Here is a 21,087-nt window from a genome sequence, read left to right on the forward strand (position 1 = left end):
CCTTCCATGTGCTGGAATGGATGACGATGTCATCCAGATATGCAGCACTATATGCATTATGGGGTTGGAGCACTTTGTCCACCAGACGCTGGAAAGTTGCAGCAGCCTCGTGTAACCCGAATGGAAGGACACAATACTGCCAGTGTCCGCTAGGGGTGTTAAACGCGGTCTTGACCTTCGCGGAATCTGTTAAAGGAATCTGCCAGTACCCCTTGGTCATGTCAAGTGTGGTCAGAAACTTTGCTTGGCCCAGCCTCTCAAGGAGGTCGTCCACGCGTGGCATGGGATAAGCATCGAACTGGGAAACCTGGTTAAGCCCGAAGGAAGTCATTACAAAACCTCTCACTGCCATCCGGCTTGGAGACCAAGATTATGGGGCTGGAACAGGGACTAAAGCTCTCCTCGATCACTCCTAGTTCCAGCATTCGACTTGATTTCCAGTTCAATTTCAGCTTTCTTTGTCTCTGGGAGTCTATAGGGGTGCTCTCGGACTACAGTCCCCGGGTCGTTCAGTATGTTGTGCACAATCAGAGAGGTCAGACCCGATTTTACACTCACCACCTCCGGGATGGACTGGATAGCTGTTTCCAGCTCCTGTCTCTGTCCGACAGTTAATTCCTTGCCGAAATGAATGGTGTCTGTCTGAGCAAAGAATGAGCAGGGCTGACCGGAGGAAGGGTCGGGGTCCCTTTCCTTCCACGGTTTCAGCAAGTTCACATGATAGACCCGCTCGCTTGGTCGACGATTAGGTTGTTTCACCAAATAGTCAACCAATCCTTTCCTCTCCTTAATTTCATAAGGGCCTAGGCAATGGATGAGCAATTTAGAATGAGAGGTGGGGACCAATACCATGATGCGATCCCCCAGATGGAGCTTTCGGAGTGTACTGCTTGCGCTTCCTCCATATGACTTTTTAGAATGGGTCTGATATTTCCAAATCTATCGCGTAACTGTGTGATATACTCTAGTACATTTGTCAAGGGAAGGGCCTCTCCTTCTCAGCCTTCATTTAAAATGTCGAAAATACCCCGGGGTTGTCATCCGTACAACAATTCAAATGGTGAGAACCCGGTAGAGGCTTGTGGGACTTCCCGATAGGCAAAGAGAACGAGGGGAGGATTTGGTCCCAATTCCTCCCGTCCCCGCTGACTACCATGTGGAGCATCTGTTTGAGATTCTGATTAAACCTCTCCACAAACCCGTCAGTTTGAGGATGGTACACCGCGGTCTTTAAATGCTTTATTTTAAGTAACCTAGCCGCTTCCTTGAACATTTCTGAGGTGAACGGTGTCCCTTGGTCTGCAAGGACTTCTTTAGGGATGTCGACACGTGCATAGACCCCTACTAGTGAATTTCCCATCGGGATTAATAAAGTATCTATCTATCTATCTATCTAGTTCCCGTGCAAAGGAACAGCTTCTGTATGTCGGGTCGCATAATCCACGAGGACTAATATATACTTGTGTTCTCGGGCGGAGGTCTCTAAGGGTCCCAATATATCGACCCGATTCTCACGAAGGGCACGTCAATGAGGGGAAGGGGAACGAGAGGAGCATGGTCCCTCTTAGGAATTTGCCGCAGTTGGCATTCCGGGCAAGACATGCAAAAATGGCGAACCTCCTTGTTGATTCCTGGCCAGTAAAATCAGAGCTTGATACGCTCCACAGTCTTTTCGTAGCCTAAATGGCCTCCAAGGAGGTGGGCATGCATTAACTCACAAACCTGCTGCCGGTAAGTTCGTGGGATTAACAGCAACTTCCGGACCTCCACTCCATGTTCCGCGACCCGATATAACAGATCGTTCTTGATAACGAAGTGGGGTCTCTGTGGCATGGGCCGGTGAGTGCATTACCCATTTACAAGAACCACTGCATTCTTAACATACTTCAGAGAGTCATTATTCCACTGCTCTCTCTTGAAGGAAGCTGGCGTCATTTTAAATTGAACCTGCTTTTCAGAGAGAGGATCCGGTCTGACCTCAAGGGGCAGAGATTTCTCCCAAACCGCCAGGGCACGGGTGGATGACATAGCTGCCTGCGACATGTCGGGAGTTTCTCCGACCTCCTCTTGGCCCTTTGTCTCACTCTCAGTCGACACACTACACGGCATGGAGGCAGCTTGAGACGAGTCACCCTCCTCTACAACTAGGCCTAATGTTTGACCGGGAGCAGTCAGCAGTCTACTGCTTTTAATTTCAGACCAGTCCCGCCCTAGAACTACAGGAAAAGTTGGGCTGGGTTGGACCGCCATGGGGAGCTTTCTCAGCGATCCGTCCAGGCAGATGTAGCACAGGGCGGTTTTATAATTACGGACTTCTCGGTGTATGCATTTAACACTGGTCTTTTGCTTAGTTAACTGTCTCAGTAAGACATACTGGCGAGCAATGATGGTAACGTTACTGCCAGAGTCAAACAGTGCCGTAAGTTTATGTCCATTTAGAAGCACTACTCCCGTATTCGTAACCGAGAGGGGGTTAGAAAGGGCACACCAACGGTCTCCCCCCATCCACCTCCGTCCCGGATATGTTGCACGCCAAGCGGACTGGGGACTTCGGGACAGGCTCCAGTTTATGAGACTTAGCATGTGGTATGTACTCTCCAGGGAATCCACTAGAGGACCGTTCCACTCTCTCAGATTTCGAGGCTGTCGTCAGTCTTTTTATGAGCTGTATAAGCTCATCCATGAAGTGGAAGTCTCCCCAGTCCAGCTGTGTGAAGTTGTCAAGGAGATGCTGCAAAAAGAAATAGCAGGCGACCTGCTGTACAATTTGGTAGGTGGTTAGTTCACATGGCCGCAGCCACAACACCACCTGTGTCCAGAGAGCCATAGCCTACTCCAGGATATGCCCCTCTGGATTGTATTTTATTTTCCTCACCTGCGAGACTGGTTAGCCCACTCCTAACTGGGACCTTAGTCCTGGTGGGAGGCTCAGCTCTCTCGTCTGAGAGAACATAGTAAGCCCTTTTCGCTTCAACCCCAGAGACCAGCCCATGTCCGTGAGCTCCCAATGCATTCTCCCTTTGGACTTTAGGAGCAGAGCCTGCACCAAGTCTTCCCTGACTGTCGAACACACTCCCCGCTCAGAAACTCGGCCCCGGTACTTTCCTACCTGGCTGGTTTTTAGGCCCTGTCCCTGTTTTTGCTGGGACCGTATCCTGCCGACTATGCCACTGTCACAAAAAAAGACTCTAGACATCGCAAGAAGGTTTGGGGCAGCCACCCGTATATTGTAATCCATGCTGCAAAAGGGTAGTTTGTTAGAATAGCACAGAGCACTTTATACTACTGAGTCCAAGACAGAACTGATGACCAGAGGAAGGGGAGCAGCTTTTATGGAGAGTTGACAAGAAGTGATGTCGCCCCCGGGGCAGGGACCGGAAGTGTCTTCTTCTGGTCTTCTGGCGGGATTTCCCGGGAATGGTCTGTAGGGAACCGAAAAAGAGAGTTAGTGCACCCCTCTGCACTCTGGTCGGATAAGTTGTTACGATTATATAAGCCCTTCAGCTGCCTCCCACTCGCATGTGTGTGACACATGTCAAACCTTTCATTACTGCCAAATTTGACTTAGAAACAATAAAAATAAATTTTGTTAATTTTATGCCCCATTATACATTTGAATTGATTATTTTTTATTCTTAACCAATTTTGGAGTAACAGCTGAATTTTAAATATAATGCTGTAAAATATTATTTTCATGCCAAAGATATTTAGGTTTATTTATTTGTATTACAGTATTAAGAAACAGGTCTCACATTGAACCTCCACCTGGCATATGAGGATCAGAATAAATAAAACAAAACCTTATAAGACTGTAAAGATCCAAAGGAATTTGGGATTACCTTTATCTTCTAAGATAATATTAGAAAAAATGTTTACTTTATTGACCTTCACATCAATTTATGAAAAATGAGTGTATACAGCAAACAAGGATTGGCAATGTAATTATGAAAGCTCACTCACTTGCTGTACTGACAGCTAGAAAACAACAGGGGATAACTTCATAGAAAGCATCTGCTGGAATTTATCAGAGAAACTTCAACTACATAAGTTTAGAATTGACATTTCATTCCTGCCATTTCATGACATTCTGTGGATTTCAAAGACAAACAACTTGATGCATCTTTCACTGTTCTTTCAGATCTTCTTTAGCTTAACCACTTAGCCTACCTGGTTGCCCTTTTTGGAATGGGCCCGAGTGTACTAAGGCTGGAGTTTAGTTCTAGTTGGAGCGCAAGCTGCTGCAGGCAGGTGCTTTACTTCAGTGCTGCATTTGATAGTTCCATAGTCTCTCTAATAAGTAAGGAAGGAGGCCAACAACAAATAGAAGTAAATTATGAGATATATCACATGTGACAATCGTGTCCAGTTCATTTAGTATGATTTTTAACTGGCATGGTAGAGGGCTTATTTGGTAAGGTGCTGTCACTGTAAAAGGCATGGCATGGTAGCTGCAGAGCAATATGTCAATACAAGAAGAAGAGCACCACCTGAGGGAGATTAAATACTTTGCATATACTGGGTGCCCTGGAAGGCAAGGGTACCAATAAAGTAATGAGGGACGTGTACCCAGAGAGGAAGCAGGTGATGCTTGTGTTGGGTGAGTTGGGTTGCTATGAGAGTGCTCCACCTTGTTTCATTCAGTTATTACTTATCGAGTCTAGAGAGGTCAGGGATTAGTGATATTTACATAAAGTAAGACCATAATAAAAGTGTTACTTTTAGTTGGCAATGTAGGAATGAGTGTGATTTATCATGCCCACCCAGGGGATACCAATAAATGTAGGAATGGAAAGATGAATTTTAAATTGCCCACCCAGGGACAGTAATAATAAGGAGGGAAGGAGGACAGATTTAATTGGTTAATCAACTATCAGTCTTGCCTTTGCAATGCATTGATTAAATAATTTGGCAAGGCTACTACTTTACTTACGTTATCTTTCTCTGTTGTAGGAGGTGGTCTTCAGCCTTTAGATTTATATCAAGGTACCTAAGGCACACTCTTTTTAAGAAACAGAACACGCTTATGTTCAACTACAGCTACTAGATGGCGCATGCACGCACTGTTATATTTTTTCGCAGCTTAGTAATTTAATAATAATAAGCTTGCATGCACCTCACTTCTCACTGCGAAATACAAGATGCCAGCACATCACATACTCTAAGACATGTGCATGGGAGACAGTTTACAGGTTCAAATATAAGTGTTTCTCATCTGAACCAGGGGCTGGCTTTTCTTCCTCTGTAGATCTTTACCAGAGCCCGCCTCCTAATGACGTCACTTCTGGCTCTCAAAAGCGCACATCCTAATGACATCACTTTCTCTTTATGAGCCCGCAAAATCCCTCCTCTTCCTGCCTTTGCAATATTAATCCACCATCTAACCTTAAATGTATCAATTGCTGTTTGAATTCAAGTCTGTAAAGGCGGTATTTTCTTTTTGCATATTCCCCAGATGTTTATGCTCTTAGCTGAGTCTTATTATTATATACGTACATACACACACACACACACACACTCACAATCAGTAAATTTAAAGTCTCCAAAACATGTATGGATGCATGCATGGATATCTTTGGCGTGTGGTAGGAAACCCAAAGTACCTAAAGAAACACTTATGCAGACACAGAGAAAATGGACACACTCCACGCAGGCAGTGGACATGCCTGGATTAAAGATCCAGCTCCTGGGAATGTGAGGCTGCAGCTCTAAGAACTGCTCCACAATATCTGTGTTGATTTTTAAAGAAATTAGATGTAATAAAAAACAGATCTCCCCAGTAGATTTATATGGGGATAACAATGAAATTACTAAAGAAACACCAACTCTTTAATGCATTAACAGTTCAGTAAATAAACCCATGCTAACCATACAGAATGATGAATGATCAGGTAAACTGTATTAAGAATACCAAGGGAGGGATAAAACAAATTGAGCAGGAGAAGCAAATATTCTTAATTTAGGAAAGAACTTCAGGGAAATACCAGTTGTTACAGGTAATATTCAAGAAATACAAAATAATAGACCGCAAAGTTCAACTGGAATTACAAAGTCTATAAAGGCTACAAGCAAGTTAATCCTTTCAGAAAATGCTTTATATTTACGCAACAGCCTAAAGACACTAGTTATTATAATTCAAAATGCTATACGGGTATTTTCCAGAAATCATTATATTCCTATATCTTAATCACAGCAAGTTAGAAAATTTTCTCCCGCTACTGTATTAAATATGGTCAACTGCTAACACTAGGAACTATAAACCTGTTTGTTTAATGTCCATCAAAAGTAATTTAATTGAAGTACATATAAAAAGATATAGTCATCCATACAGGGCGACATAGTGGTGCAGTGGTAGCTAAACTGCCTCATTGTAAAGAGACTAGGGTTCATGTCCCAGGTTCTTTCTGTGTAGAGTTTGCATGTTTTCACCTTGTCTGCATGGGTTTCCTCCCACTGTCATGCTACTTCGGCTCTAGTCTGGTGTGTGAATGTGTGTGCACCCTGAGATAGACTGGTGCCCTGTCCTGTACCTTGGTAGCTTGGATAGGCTCCAGTGCACCCCATCGACCCTGGTCTGGATTAAGTGAGTTACAAAACGACATGATATTACTATCTATCCAGTACATCGATAGGGAAACAATATTTCACTTATATGAGTTTTAGGATGAAGCATCAAACTATAATAAATCACATAATACAGTCTTGACTTTTATAAGCTAACTCTGCAAAACATTAAGAGGGAGCTATTTGTGGTGCACCGTTCACATGGGTGCAGAAACAGAATGGTGTACTGAACTATTTTAAAATGTAAAAGTTAATTTCCAAGTGTTATTGCTGAGGCTACTCTTTTTTAAATTGTTATTAATGATTTAGACATAAATTTAGAAAGTTACTTCAGTTTAAAGATGACACAGTATGGTGACTAATACAGATATCCTAGAATCAGGAAAAAATCCCCACGGAACTACCTGAACAAAATTCAGATATGGGCAGATACTGTACATTACAAATCAAGGATAATATATAGCCCCAATTCCAGAAAAACTTGGGACAATAGAGAGAGGTTAGGAGCACATGCTGATACTACACATTGCCGCACCCACCACATGATAAACCAACTCGAGATCCAGATTAGGACCCGAGTGCAGCCATGCAACTGGTGACACCTCAGCACCACACTAGTTCAGTATGAGCTTATTTTTTGGTGGCTGGAGTGCCAGTTCTGCCACCAACCCCCAAATTTTTCCCTGCAGGTTGGAGGGCCTACATGCAGGGATGGATGCAGATTAATGTCAAACCCAGGATGGAGCAATTGCAGGTTAAGTGCCTTGCTCAAGGGCCCAACAGAGCAGAGTCCCTTTTGGCATTTACAGGATTTGAACCGGCAACCTTGCGATTGCCAGTGCAGATCCCTAACCTTAGAGCCACCACTCCGCCTGCACAGTAGAGAAAAGGTAAAAGGAAGTGATTTGTAAAATTAATTTGACTTGTATTTGTGAAAAAAACTGTATAAAGCAAGGAGTTTCATGTTTTACATAATCAACTGCATTATTTTTGAAGATAAACATATATTCTAAATTACATGCTTGGTTACAAAAAAGGCATTTAAGGACTAATAATGATGTGACAAGTTGAAATAACAAGGTGATGTGAAACAGGTGATGCTAAACAATCAAGGTAAATGTGATATATAATAGGCCTCCAAAAAAAGCCTGGGTCCTCATATATAAATGGTGCGCACGCACAAAAATGTTGCGTACACCCGTTTCCACGCTCAAATTGTGATGTATAAAACCTAAACTTGGCGCAAAGCCACACACATCTTCACACTAGCTCAAACCCTGGCGTACGCAAGTTTTCCGCTTGGTTTTGCAAACTGCCGGCATCCAGCATCAAAGCAGTGCTTTTGTTTCAGTGTGGTTTCCCTTTCTTTTTTAGATCCACATCCCTGACGCGGCTTTATCATATACACTGAAATTAACCGCCTATTGTTTATTAGTTTAAGGCATCCGATTGTAATTAACCTGTAACAATATAATGATCCACGGAAAGGCCAGACTATTCCAAATACCATACCTGCTTTAGCATTATTACTCTCACTGCACCTTCTTCTTCTTCTTTCAGCTGCTCCCGTTAGGGGTTGCCACAGCAGATCATCTTTTTCCATACTACTCTCACTGCACAACTCGGAGTATTTATATCACTGTATCTGAATGTGGAATCACAGCTTTACAGCAGCTGATCGGAAAGGGAATTATCAGTATACAGCATCAAGCACACGCTGCCTCAGCCATGCTGCCTATTTAAACTGCTCTCATACGACAAACGCTTCAGAGCCTTTCCTGTACTGATCTCGCGGTTCAGAAACAGTTTCATCCCAAGAACTATGAACGCAATCAATCAGTCCATCGAGTGCTCCTTGTAGAACTGTTTGTACTTATAAGTACAATTACCTCACTGTAAACTTGCAATATAGTTATAATATTGCACAACCTGAGCCACTTTAGCACGAATTTACATATGATGACGATATCATTTTAAGATGAAATACAGCAAAATATGTTTATTACATTATGCAGATAAAATTTTAACATCATTTAAATAATGTATATTGTTAATAATTAAACATGTGAGGACACAGTGTCGTACTAGCCATCGCAGAGTTATAGAAAATGTGAATGATGTCATTTCCCACATTAAAGGAACACAGACTCCTAAGGAAAAAGAACCTGCTCTTTCTTATGTAGTTCTTCTGTGTTCCAAGATCAGTCTAACCTGTCATTATTGTGCAACCTCAAGTACCTGTAGGTGTGGACTATTTCTACATCCACTGACCAGACACAGAAGCTCTTTGGTGCTAACCATTTCCTTGGTTTTACTGATGTGAAGCTGCAGACAATTCTCTTTGCACCAGGAAACAAACTTCTCCACCTGTCTTCTATATTCTGTCTCTGTCTGACGGGTTTAAGGCTTTCCAATTAGACCAAATGAGGAATCAGCAAATAATCCAGCTCTCCAAAGACAAATCGGTAGGATTTTGGACATTTCACCCTCTACAGTGCACATTATAATTAAAAGATTTAAGAAAACCATTTAAGGAGGCCCAAAACCACTTCTGTAAGCACATAATCTCCAATCAATTAGATGTCACTGTCTTAAAAACCACCATGGATCTGTAATGGATATTATGACATGAGCTTGGGAATACATCAGAAAACCTTGGTCAGTCAACACCATTCGCCACTGTATCCACATATTCAAGTTGAGGCTTTACTATTCAAAGCAAATCAACACTGTCCAGGAGCACTGTCAACTTCTCTGCGGTCAGTCGAATCCAAGATAGAAAGTAGTACAGTGGAATCAGGTTTTGTAGTCCAACAAACATTTCAAATAGTTTAAAAATAAACAGTGGATGTGTTCTCTGGGCCAAAGAGGAAAAGTACCATCCAAGCTGTAATCAGCATCAGGCCCAAAAGTCAGAGTCTGTCATGAAATAGGGGTGTGTAATGCCCATGGTTAACTTGCAAATCCATGAGGGCACCATTAATGAAGAAAGGTATATACAAATTTTGAAGCAACATACTGTATGGTGACATGGATGAGTGGGTGAAATTTCACTTGCTAAACTTAACCAACTCCAGTGCCCAAATGACTAGTAAGTGTTGTTAAAAGAACAGGTGATGTTACAACAAGGTAAAAACTTGACTGTCTCTACTTTTTTAGAGGATATCAGATGTGACATGAGGTAAAACATCAAATAATGTGTTGCCTAAAGTTTAGGTTATTTATTACAATGCATTGAGAATTGTACATCATTAACAATTTTAATTTTACTTTTTGAAACATATTTCCAGAATAGTGAAGCAGAATATTTCTGTTTCATTTCCTGAAAATCTGTTTTGAATGTCTTTTGAACTCTGCAGTGTTCAGATCAGACTGATGACAATACTGACAATAACGTTATCATGTGTTTTGTCTGACTAAGCTCTTAGCAGTATTTGCTGCCTGCTGCTGCATCACAGCATTATTTACTCTGTCAATACCCATTTAAAACCTAAATGTCAGATTGCATAAACAGTCTTCTTATACTTACATGGACTCAAAGGTGAGTCGGCTTCATTTAATTTCAAGTTTTTCAAGTTGTTTTTTGATTTTTTGACCTTGATTTTTGCTTTAGTCTTTTGCCAATGTTTACCTCGTTTTGTGTGATATTTTCAAGTTCTTAATCATGTCACTTTTTACAAGACTAAATACATTTACTTATGTTATTTAATATGAGAACATTTCACAGATTATATGATTGTGGATCAAAGTAGCATAGAGTTTAGTAGTCCTGTCTCACAACTCCAAGAACTCCTATTTCAGCTCTCAACCCAGTCACGTAGTATGCACCTTCTCCCTTTGGGTTTTCTGTGGACACTGCAGTTGTAAACTGCATTGGGGCCTAATCCAGGTCTTCAAAATCTGACTCAGCAGAATTTTTGATAAATATTAAAACAAGTACTCGAGGACACTGGTGGAAATTAAGAAAAAAGTGTATTTTAGACTGAACCCATTAAGCCCTACTTTGTACAAGGAGTTGGGGGAATCTGGACCAAATTACCAGTTGAGGAGAAAACCATGACAACTTTGAAAAAAGATACTAGGATTAGATATTAGGACTAGGTAGATAAATGATATTAGGATTAGATAATAGGACATGTATTAACTGACCAAATTAGTTCAATTGATTGAGAGTTCTCCTATCGCTTATTAGAACTTCTTATTTGTGTACATAAGTGTGCTTTGAGATGGACCAGTGTTCAGTCCAGTTTGGCTGCTGGTGTCCAGTTCAGAGTTGGTTCTGCCTTGAGCCCAGTACTGTTGGGACAGGTTTGAAAAGCGGATGAAACATTAAGGAAGTTTCAAGTAAGTTTCCGACTGTTTCCTCTCTTTCTTTTAATTTCCTATAAGCTAGTACATAATTTAAATATCCTGTTTTGTTAATAATACTTAAATGTTTGAAATTATGTTTTCCATGTACGCATGCTCCCATATACACATTCTCTACTAAAAGAACTCTATTTTCAACCTTGCTGTTAATATTCAGAGGCCACTTTATGAAGAATAAAGTGTCCTTCTCATGTTACTCACTGCTCAATTGGTGACAACCTCTTGCAGATATACAGTAATGTTTAAAGCAGATACCAATGGACTGTGTTTTTTGCAACTGTGATAGAGAATGGATAAGAATAAAAAGGCTGATGACTTTGAAAGAGACACGGCAGTCACTGCCAGATAGGCCATCATGAATGCATCAAGAGAATAAAACTCTGCTGGACAGTCAGACATGATAATGTCCTAAACGTGTCAAAAATGGGCCAAAGCCCAACAAACTTCTAGCCAAAGATAATATTGGGATTTGAAGATGGCCATTCATTTAAAGTGCTGAAGTATCCTAATGGTACAAGATAACAGATTGACCCAAATCAATCAACTCAGTTTTGGCTATAAAAAGAATAGGACAATGCACAGTTTATTATACATCGTGTCCAGTCTCAAATTAACTGATGGATTTCAAAAACCACCACATCTGATGAAACTCGGTATCTGTTGATTAATACTGAAGGGATAGATAAAACCCCATGAGCCCAAGGGCCCATCCTGCCAGATGACACTGTGGGCTGACTGTAACTGTGTTTTGTGGTGCACATTGGGTCTCTTGCTACAAGCAGTCAGCCTTTTAATGCTTCATGAAATGTGAACACTGTTGCTAATCAGGTGTATCCCCTTCAAGACAGTGGGGTACTGAAGAGCAAATTTTCATAAATTCATAGTTTTAGAGAGTGATCACTAAGCACTATGGGAAGTATTTTCAGCACAAAATGAAATGAAGGTTAAAATTATAAAATGAAAATGCAAGCTCTCTTTTGCAATTTCATTTTCAAAGTCTATGCGCAATGAAACTGCAAAAATTAAAAATAAAATTTAATTACACCACTTGCAGTTTCATTTTCAAAGTCTATGTGCAAGAAGGCTGCAAAAATTAAATATAAAATGAAATAACAGCATTTGCAATTTCACTTTCAGCCTGAACAGCAATGAAGCTACGAAAATTAAAATGCAAATTAGCTCTCAACATGTAAATAGTGTGGGTCTATGGGCGAAGTTTTGCACTTTGATTTCCCATAATTCTTTGTCCTTCGTAACTGTAGCCACTTTGATACAATACTTCTCACTTCGTCTGTGTTTAATTCACATGATTTTGATTTTTTCACCTTCGTACTGTTAGCTTCACAGCGAAACCATCTCACAAAATCCAAAGACCACACGTAATTTTAGTTCTCATGTAATTAAAGTGCTATCAATATTTAACATGACAAAAATTAGCCTTTATTATGTCATAATTTACATTTATTTACACTGATGTGGATGTACGTTGATTATGTTAGTGGATAATAATTTCTGGCCCTATTTAGTTATGCATGGTATATAATTTGTTTGTCATTGGTTGTTGTATTTGCATTGTTTACATATGCAGCTTTTACTATTTCATTGTACTAGTACAATGACAATAAAAGGTTTCTAATTGTAAATCAGTTAACAAACACCTATTACATTTATTTATTTGGCTGATGCCTTCATCCAAGGCAAATTACAAAATTTATGATACAATTGGTTGCATTTCTTTTAGTGTTTTTTATCTCCAGTTGGAGCACAAGTAGGTCAAGTGACTTGCTCATTGTCACTCAGTGTCAGTACAAGGATTTGAAACCAGAACCTCTGGGCTTGAAGTTGAAAGCCTTCACCACTATGCCATACTGCCTGCCATTCAGCCATCTATCCATCCATCTTTCAAGCCCAAGGATTCAAAACAAGTCCTGGCAGTAACAATTTCTTTGTCTTGTGTTTACTTTGATACTTTGTATATCCTTCCCTTAGGTGTTTTATATTCAAACAATTTCTGATAGTTCATGCCTTCTTGGTAATACACCAGACGAGGTAGGACACTACAAGGGTGCTCCCTCATGTCACAGTCCAAGAACAGTGTAAAAAAAACAGAATTTACTTACAGTTAGAAATTTTTAGATTTACATTAGAGTCTTCATAAATCTGAGTTGAGCATGGACAAAATGATCTCTATGGGGGTCTAGGACTCAGAAAATAATTTTGTTGCTTATTTTTATTTTGGGAAAGGCTACACACAAACAAATGAAGTCAAAATTATCTTTTAATCTGTCTGGTTTAGAAAAGATGATTAATGGGCCCTGCGGTTCACAGAGCTTAACTCTCATTCCCAAAGCTTAAAAGGTGCCAGCAAAGGCAAAAGTCAGTTTGGGTATTTTTTGTTTATATCTATATTTGTAAGAAAAACAAAATAATACTTGTGCAGAGCAATATAATACCACAATGCTGTCATGAAGTGACATGCAGTAAAATTAAATGCAAGACAAATTGCACTGTTTTTAAATATATTCCAATTTCCACATAATCATTTGGTATCTTAAATGTACTGAGAATAAAGTGCCAGAACCATATAACACACAACTTTAACATTGTAGAATGAGCCAACAGTGTGTGATGTTTCAGATCCCCTGGACAATAAAGCTGATCCATGCTAAAAGTCACATAAATCAAAAAATTGAATGTGTACTGTATTTGTAAATATAACACCCGCTCCATATTGAGAGACACATTAAAATGCAAAGAGATACACACACCACTTTCTCTTCATGTTAGGTTGTCTCAAACCAGGAAACTACTGTTTTCCTACAGGTTCAGTTTCCCATACGGTGTATAGAAATTGAGTTTTCTGATTTATCCCATAGTCTTCTCTTGAAGTATTTAAAATTTCTATAATGACTTCTGGCAACCCTTTTCTAAAGATCCCTCACACTCAACAGTGATTCTGCTAGGCTGAAATACAGTAAGACCTTCTACTAAATGTAATTCTCTGAAAGGCTGAATGTGACAAAAACCTTTTAAGGAAGAGGCAACTTATTCACCTGTGTTGTTTTGTCATGTCACGTCATTTTCTAACCCACTTAATCCAAACCTGCTAGCATAAGGCACAAGGCAGGAAAAAACCCTGGACAGAGTGCCAAACCACTACAGGGCAAACAAACACCCACACCAAACACACACTAGGGTCAGTTTAGTATTATCAATTCACCTAACTTACATGTCTTTACACAGTGGGAGGAAATCCATGCAGACATGAGGAGAACATGCAAACTTAATGTAGGAAGCAACCAGGATGCAAACTCTGGTCTCCTTACTGTGAGGCAGCAGTGATACCACTGTGCCACCATTGTGTTTTTTATGAATTTTACTAAAAATGTCACGGTGTATACCGAGTACATTACAAAATAATAATTGAGCTCATATTTTCATATATCCGTTAACTGAATCTATTTATTCCAATATAGCATCCTAGGGAGAAAGGAGCTTCTAGTGTAAGGTGGGAATTACGCCAGAGGTGCTGGAGAGGCCAGCAAGAAGCTTTTACCCTATAGTCAGAGTGTGGACCCCAATGCCTTAGCACAGTGATGGGAACACTGTACTGCAAAACTGCGGTCATCTTTCAGATGAGACATAACATCGAAGTCTCTGTGGTCATAAAAGATCCCTGGGCATCTTTCATAAAGTGTAGGGTATTTCCTAGTGTCCTGGCCAAATTGCCTGTCATGGCCTGGTTACGCTGGCCTCCTAATAAAGTATCTATCTATCTATCTATCTATCTATCTATCTATCTATCTATCTATCTATCTATCTATCTATCTATCTATCTATCTATCTATCTATCTATCTATCTATCTATCTATCTAATCATTCCCCATCTCTCTCACCCCTTCATCACTTAATAATTAATGTGTGATGAGCATACTTGCACAAAATGGCTGCATACACCTCATTTAGGTGGGTGCTGCACATTAGTGGTGGTTGAAGAGACTCCCCCTTCTCTATATAGAGCACGTTGAGTGCCATGAAAAGCTCTATATACTGTAAATGCAATGTCTACTTCTTAATTTTGCTGATTGTTTCCTCTTGTTTATATGATAGGTTTTATTTTAAAATCTTTGAAAATATCTGTTAACAACTCATCCATCCCTCGATTGGTTTACCCTGGCATCTTTAGGTACAAAACAGGAATAAATCTTGTGAAAGACCCACTCACTCAAACTGGACAATTTACTGTATGGTTGTGGCTTTAGGATGTGAAAAGAAACTGGTATGCATTATCTACCAAATGCCCTTATAAATAGGAGACAAAGTAAACAAGAGCTAACCACCTGCATAGACAGACCACCAATTATAAAAAAAGAAAAGCTGTTTTTATTTTTTTACTATAATCTTATAAGGTTTCACTTAATATTATTTTGTCTTTTTCTAACTGTGAAAATTTCTCAGTACATCTGCTTATGTTTAAGCATTTTAGCTTGACCTTGAAATTAAAAAGTTTATTGCCAGGGAATGAAGTTGCTAAGAATTTCTCTAGGTATTAAATCCATATACATAGCAAAGTAAATATAATTAACAACACGATATGCAGTACACTATATTACACCATCACAACATAGTGAATATTGCACAAAAACACAAATATCAAAAAAAATTGACAATGTAGAATTGCTCTCTTGTCCAGTACTACTGTACTATCAAGTAAGTCTATGATAAAATACATGTTTTTAGGTTGATTGATTAGGGGTTTGGAGATCAGAAAAGGAGAGAGGTGAGTCAGAGACTGTGTTTAACTAAATTGACGGCAGTAGGAAAGAAACTCATTATGTGTCTAGTAGTTCTTGCTTTTAGCGACTGGTAATGAATGCATCCTTCATGGTAATAAATGAAAGAGACAGTTACTGGGTCAGTGTAGCCTTTGATTATAATTCCAGCACATTTTCTGACCTATGATGTGTACTGAACCTCACTGAGTCAGGTTTCAGGCCTACATTCTTTTATGTTGCCCAAATAATAAGCTGCAGTTTATGTTTTAAGTAAGCAGATGCACTGCCACACCAGACAGTTATGGAGAAATCGAGGATTCTTGCAATAACTGCCCTATAAAACTGAACATTGCAAAGCATTTTTGAAAGTGGAAGTTATGTTTTTATCCCAGTCCAAACTGTGAGTGATAGCTGGTACCAAGAAGTTGAAATGATTGCACCCTCTTGACACTATTTATAACCAGGACTTAAGTCCAATTGTAATTCTGCTTAGAATTCCACCCATCAATTTTCTGAACCTACTTCACTTATTGGTGAAAATAATCTCTGGTTCTCTTTTCTAATCTTTCAGCCTTGGTAGCAAACAGCATTTATTTTGCAACCTTAATATGGAAACTGCATACAAACTACAGATAAAGCATGCAGGAATGAACAAACATATTTGCACTCATTTGGTTTCACATATCTTTCTCCTGTTATGGTGCTACAGTGTGCTTATATTAGGGGTTCTCTATTGTAATTGTATATTTGTAAAAGATTAAGTTTTTCCATTTCAAAAATCTGCATGAATAATTTAAGTTATTGCTTTATCAATGAAGGCCTGCCACTTATTTTGTTAGCAATGGAGGACAGTCATCTCCCCAAAATTAAATGAAGAGAACAAAAAGATCATTTTTATTGTCCCATCTCCATTATTAAAACTGCCTCGTTTCTTCCTGGTGGATAAATTATGATTCCCCTTTGTTATATGCAGCTTGTAGCAAAATGGAATGCACCAGCTTTGAATATTAGGACTCATACTACTGTTCTTGGTTTAAATCCATCTTAAAAATCATTTACAATTGATTTGCATGGAGTAACAGGGCTGTTCGTGCATGCTATTCATTTCCTGTACAAATGCAATGAGAGCTGTGACTGAATATTTTTGCATTAAGTCGAATTTGTTCACTGTGGGTGTTAGACTTCATCAAGGCTATGTCTTGTCACCACTCCTGCTTGTGGTTTTCATCGACAGGATATCCAGGCGCAGCTAAGGATGTAAGGGTGTCCAGCTGGGGAGGCTAGGGGTAGCATCGTGGCTCCATGTAGATAATGTCCTTTTTGCCTCACCTGACTATGACCTTCGGCATGCACTCAGGCAATTCACTGCTAAGTGTGAAGTGGCTGGGATAAGGATCCGCAGTAAAGTTTGGCTTGCTCTCTTCACGTTCAACTTGCCTTAGTGGAGGAGTTAAAGTATCTTGAGATGCTGCTCACAAGTGTCAGAAAAAGCGACCTAGAGATCAACAAGCATATTGGAGGGGCCACAGCTGTTCTGTGGGCACTGTACCTCTCTATGTTGGTGAAGTGGGAGTAGTGTCTAAAAACAAAGCTCTCAACTTACCAGTCAATCTATATCCCTGTCCTCCCCAGCTGTGGATAATGACTAAAAGAATGATATCGCGAGTAGAAGTGGCAGAAATAAGGTTTCTTGAAGTGTGGCTGGGCTGACACTTTGTGATGGGATGAGATGTTCAGCAATTCAGGAGATCCTTAGAATAGAGTCACCTCTTCTCTGGAACCAGTTGAGGTGATTTGGGCCTGTCGCAAGCTCCTCTTAGAGCTGCTCTGGGCACATCCCACTGGGTGAAGACCATGTGGCAAACTCAGGACTAGCTAGAGAGTTTATATCTCTCAACTGGCATGGGAATACCTGGGAAGTCCTGAGGAAGAGCTGGAATCTATAGTTGGTGTCAGGGATGTCTGCACTGACCTGCTTGACCTGCTGTCGCTGTGACCCTCACTAGGCTAAGCAACAGAGAAGATGAGATGAGATGATGATGATATCATTTGCATAAGCTGTACCAATTATTTACATTTTCTATTTATTTGTTTTATGCTTGGATTTTATGTTAATCTTTGTATCCTATCTTTAGTCTCAAATATTTTATATTACTGATATGTGTATTCTTTCCTCTTTAGTTCTGAAAGAAGTTATATAAAAACAAAATGTATTCATTATTATTATTATTATTATTATCTTTAGTGAGGACCATTTGGACTCAAGTGTAGTTGCACTCCTTGTACCACCTATAATGCCAGGCACGGTGTCAACACTATGGGGTTAGATTACAGTATTCTAACCCCATACAACATGCCAGTCTGTCAATATACTGTAACAGACTTTGTTCAAAAGTCTATAAAAATATAATATTGCTATTTTTAGGTCACCAAAATTTTGTAAAAACAATCAGTGGGTGATCATTTGAAGACTAGAGGATTATTGACTGTTTAACTGCCTGACTGGCATTTCTTTATTAATTTAGCAACTGTAGTAAGTAAAGTGATAATTGTGATAAACATCTCTATCTTTTTCCAATAAAATGTCATTTATTTACAGAAATAAAGTCCCTTGCTAAACAATCAATATAAACTTGAACCAAGAAAATTTTAATTCATCCTACTATACCTCATACCCTGAGTTGACCGGTTCTGGAAATTCTGTATTAACTGTGGCACACCAAGCATAGCTTCAATAAGCACTGCCAGTAATCCCAGTGTCTCCACAAAGAGGACCGTGTCGAGGAAGAGGAAGGTAATGAAGGCACACAGTACAGTGAAGGAGAAGCAAAACAACAAGTAGTCTTCTGTGTGGCTCCAGCTCCAAAAATACCTCAGGTCAAAATCTGGAAACCAAGCACATTTGCAGGAGTAATCAGTTAATTTCATTTCAAAGCTTGTAAAGCGACAAAATACATGAAAAAAAAATTCCCATAACAATCCCCGAGCATTAAAATAACATTATTTTGAACTTTAAGACAGATGGACAGTAGATAAATACTCCTACATTTCAGTAAGTGGTCATTGCACCTCTTTTTATCTATAGAGTGTATCTGGGCCCTGGCAGTTTATAGTTATTATTTACATTTAAAGAATATAGCCATGCGTGGTTTTATATTGTAAAATTAACATTCAAATCCTGTTTTATTGGTTTTTAAGTCAGGAGGATGCCTCAATGACATAAATTGTGTCTCCTCGAGCAGACAAGAGTGATTTTAATGGCAAGGATATGGGCTGGCAGAGGAACAGCTAAATGCAGCATCTGACAGTTCACGTAAAAGAAAAGAATGGCATCAGAGAAAGAAGCCCAAGGGGGAATCAAGAAGCTTATTTTTAGGAATGTGTGCTAGGATATACTAAGTACACCAGCTACTGCATGCTTCTTTTAAAATGTATTAGAATTTTTAGTTTCCTTATAAATGGCAATATTTCAAACATTCTGTCTGACAAAGCCCCTAAAAATGGCTTACTTTAGTATTAACTCCTAATCAACTAGTTAATCAAAAGAAAAAAAGTAAGCTATCGGTATTTTATTGTAGATACTAGTCTCGTACTGAGGGAGCTTCCTGAGGCTACTGTAATTATTTGTTTGACTGCAAGTTCCAAAGTAGATAAAAGGAACAGAAATGAATTGCACTTTGTAACTATGATATAGTAATTTAATTACAATCTGAAGGTGTTACATTAGAGTCGCAAGGTAGCATTAAGGTAGGTAGCAGTGTTAAGTTTAGCTGACTCACAGTTCATAGATATGTTAATTTTGAACATTCTCCCCCTGTATGAGTGGATTTTCCTCTTGCTACCCCACAGACAAATTAGGTTAATGGACATCTCTAAACAGGGCTAGCATTAATAAGTGTAGGTGAGCACATGAGTGTGCTCTGCAATGAACTAGTGCAGTGCCCAGGGATCTTTTCTGCATTGTGTACACTTCTACCAAGGAAGGCTCCCCACAATTCAGAACTGGATAAGAAAATTAGAACTAAATGGATGGAGGTGTTACATGACCCAATCTATGAATCAAACACTTAACCTCAAAAAATTTATTGCAGATTCTGACTATTTTTAAAATTGATGACATCAGGGCACCCCTGAGGAATAAAACTTCTAAACAATATGGGCTTTAACAGAGTGCAACATAAATTTTTAAGTCATAACATTAACTTTGAAAAAAAAAATTATTAATTTTTAGAGCAATCCTTAATCAAATGAATTGCCTTTTTGAAACCGGTAACACAGTAGTGGTCAATTTGTGATAATATTAAACTTTATACACATTTCTGTCAAAATTAGCTAAACCCAGGTAAAATGAGTTAGAAGCCATACGACTGAAGTGGACATTGACAGCTTGAAGCTGTAATTGTTAACAAACAATTGTTGACAAAAATAATCAAAAAATTATTTATATTTTTTTCCCTCTATTATGTTTTATTCAAAGAAAGATAATAGATTCTAAATAGAAGAATAATGCACAGTATGTAGCCTTTCATATGCTTTTAAGTAAGATGGCAAAATAGTCCTAATTCTTTCTGTTAATCAAGCAGATTTGTCATCTGATAAAGAAACATTAAACATTAGAACGTTAGAACACTCTAGACAAGAACAGGCTATTCAGCGCAACAAAGCTTGCCACTCCTATCCACTTATTTCTTCCAAAAAACATCAAGTCTTATTTCTTCCAAAAAACATCAAGTCGAGTTTTGAAAGTCCCTAATGTCTTACTGTCTACCACACTACTTGGTAGCTTATTCCTAGTGTCTATCGTTCTTTGTGTAAAGAAAAACGTCCTGTTTATGCGAAATTTACCCTTAACAAATTTCCAACTGCGTCCCTCTGCTCTTGATGAACTCATTTTAAAATATGAAAAAAAATTGGGTGCTCCCAATCTTCTTCCCTCCAACACTTTCTGGTGTGGCGGAAGTGTTGGGGTTCCGGGTCCTTCAGGCATAGGGGCGCCCCCTGGTGGAGACCACGGGCCCCTACAGGGTTGGGCTTCCAAGCCCTGAACCCGTGGCCCCTAAAGGAACCAGGGCGGTCGCCCTCTCGTGGTCTGGAGGAGGCATGAGCCCTCCTCCTGTCTTCCTGGGCGTCCCGGCTGGGTGCCATCCCCAGCCGTCTGCCACAATAGATAGATAGATAGATAGATAGATAGATAGATAGATAGATAGATAGATAGATAGATAGATAGATAGATAGATAGATAGATAGATACTTTATTAATCCCAAGGGGAAATTCACATTTTTTTTTTTGATAAATAAAAATAAATAAATTGTAGTCCTGGAATCAACCTAGTTGCTCTTCTCTAGACATTTTCTAGTGCTGCTATGTCCTTTTTGTAGCCTG

The 21,087-nt window shown here is 39.4% G+C and overlaps 1 protein-coding gene across 3 annotated transcripts in view; it reads right to left on the minus strand.

Moving 5' to 3' along the window:
• The window catches only part of si:dkey-246g23.2 (solute carrier family 66 member 2), a 204,878-nt gene that overhangs the window by 30,311 nt on the left and 153,480 nt on the right, over positions 1-21,087 (minus strand). For all 3 annotated transcript variants that reach the window (XM_028810129.2, XM_028810130.2, XM_051931481.1), the window contains exon 4: positions 18,373-18,589. In XM_028810129.2, coding sequence (XP_028665962.1) covers positions 18,373-18,589 — 217 coding nt within the window. The remainder of the gene's footprint in view (positions 1-18,372; positions 18,590-21,087) is intronic.

The sequence above is a fragment of the Erpetoichthys calabaricus genome, chromosome 9, assembly GCF_900747795.2.
Source record: "Erpetoichthys calabaricus chromosome 9, fErpCal1.3, whole genome shotgun sequence".
NCBI lineage: Eukaryota > Metazoa > Chordata > Cladistia > Polypteriformes > Polypteridae > Erpetoichthys > Erpetoichthys calabaricus.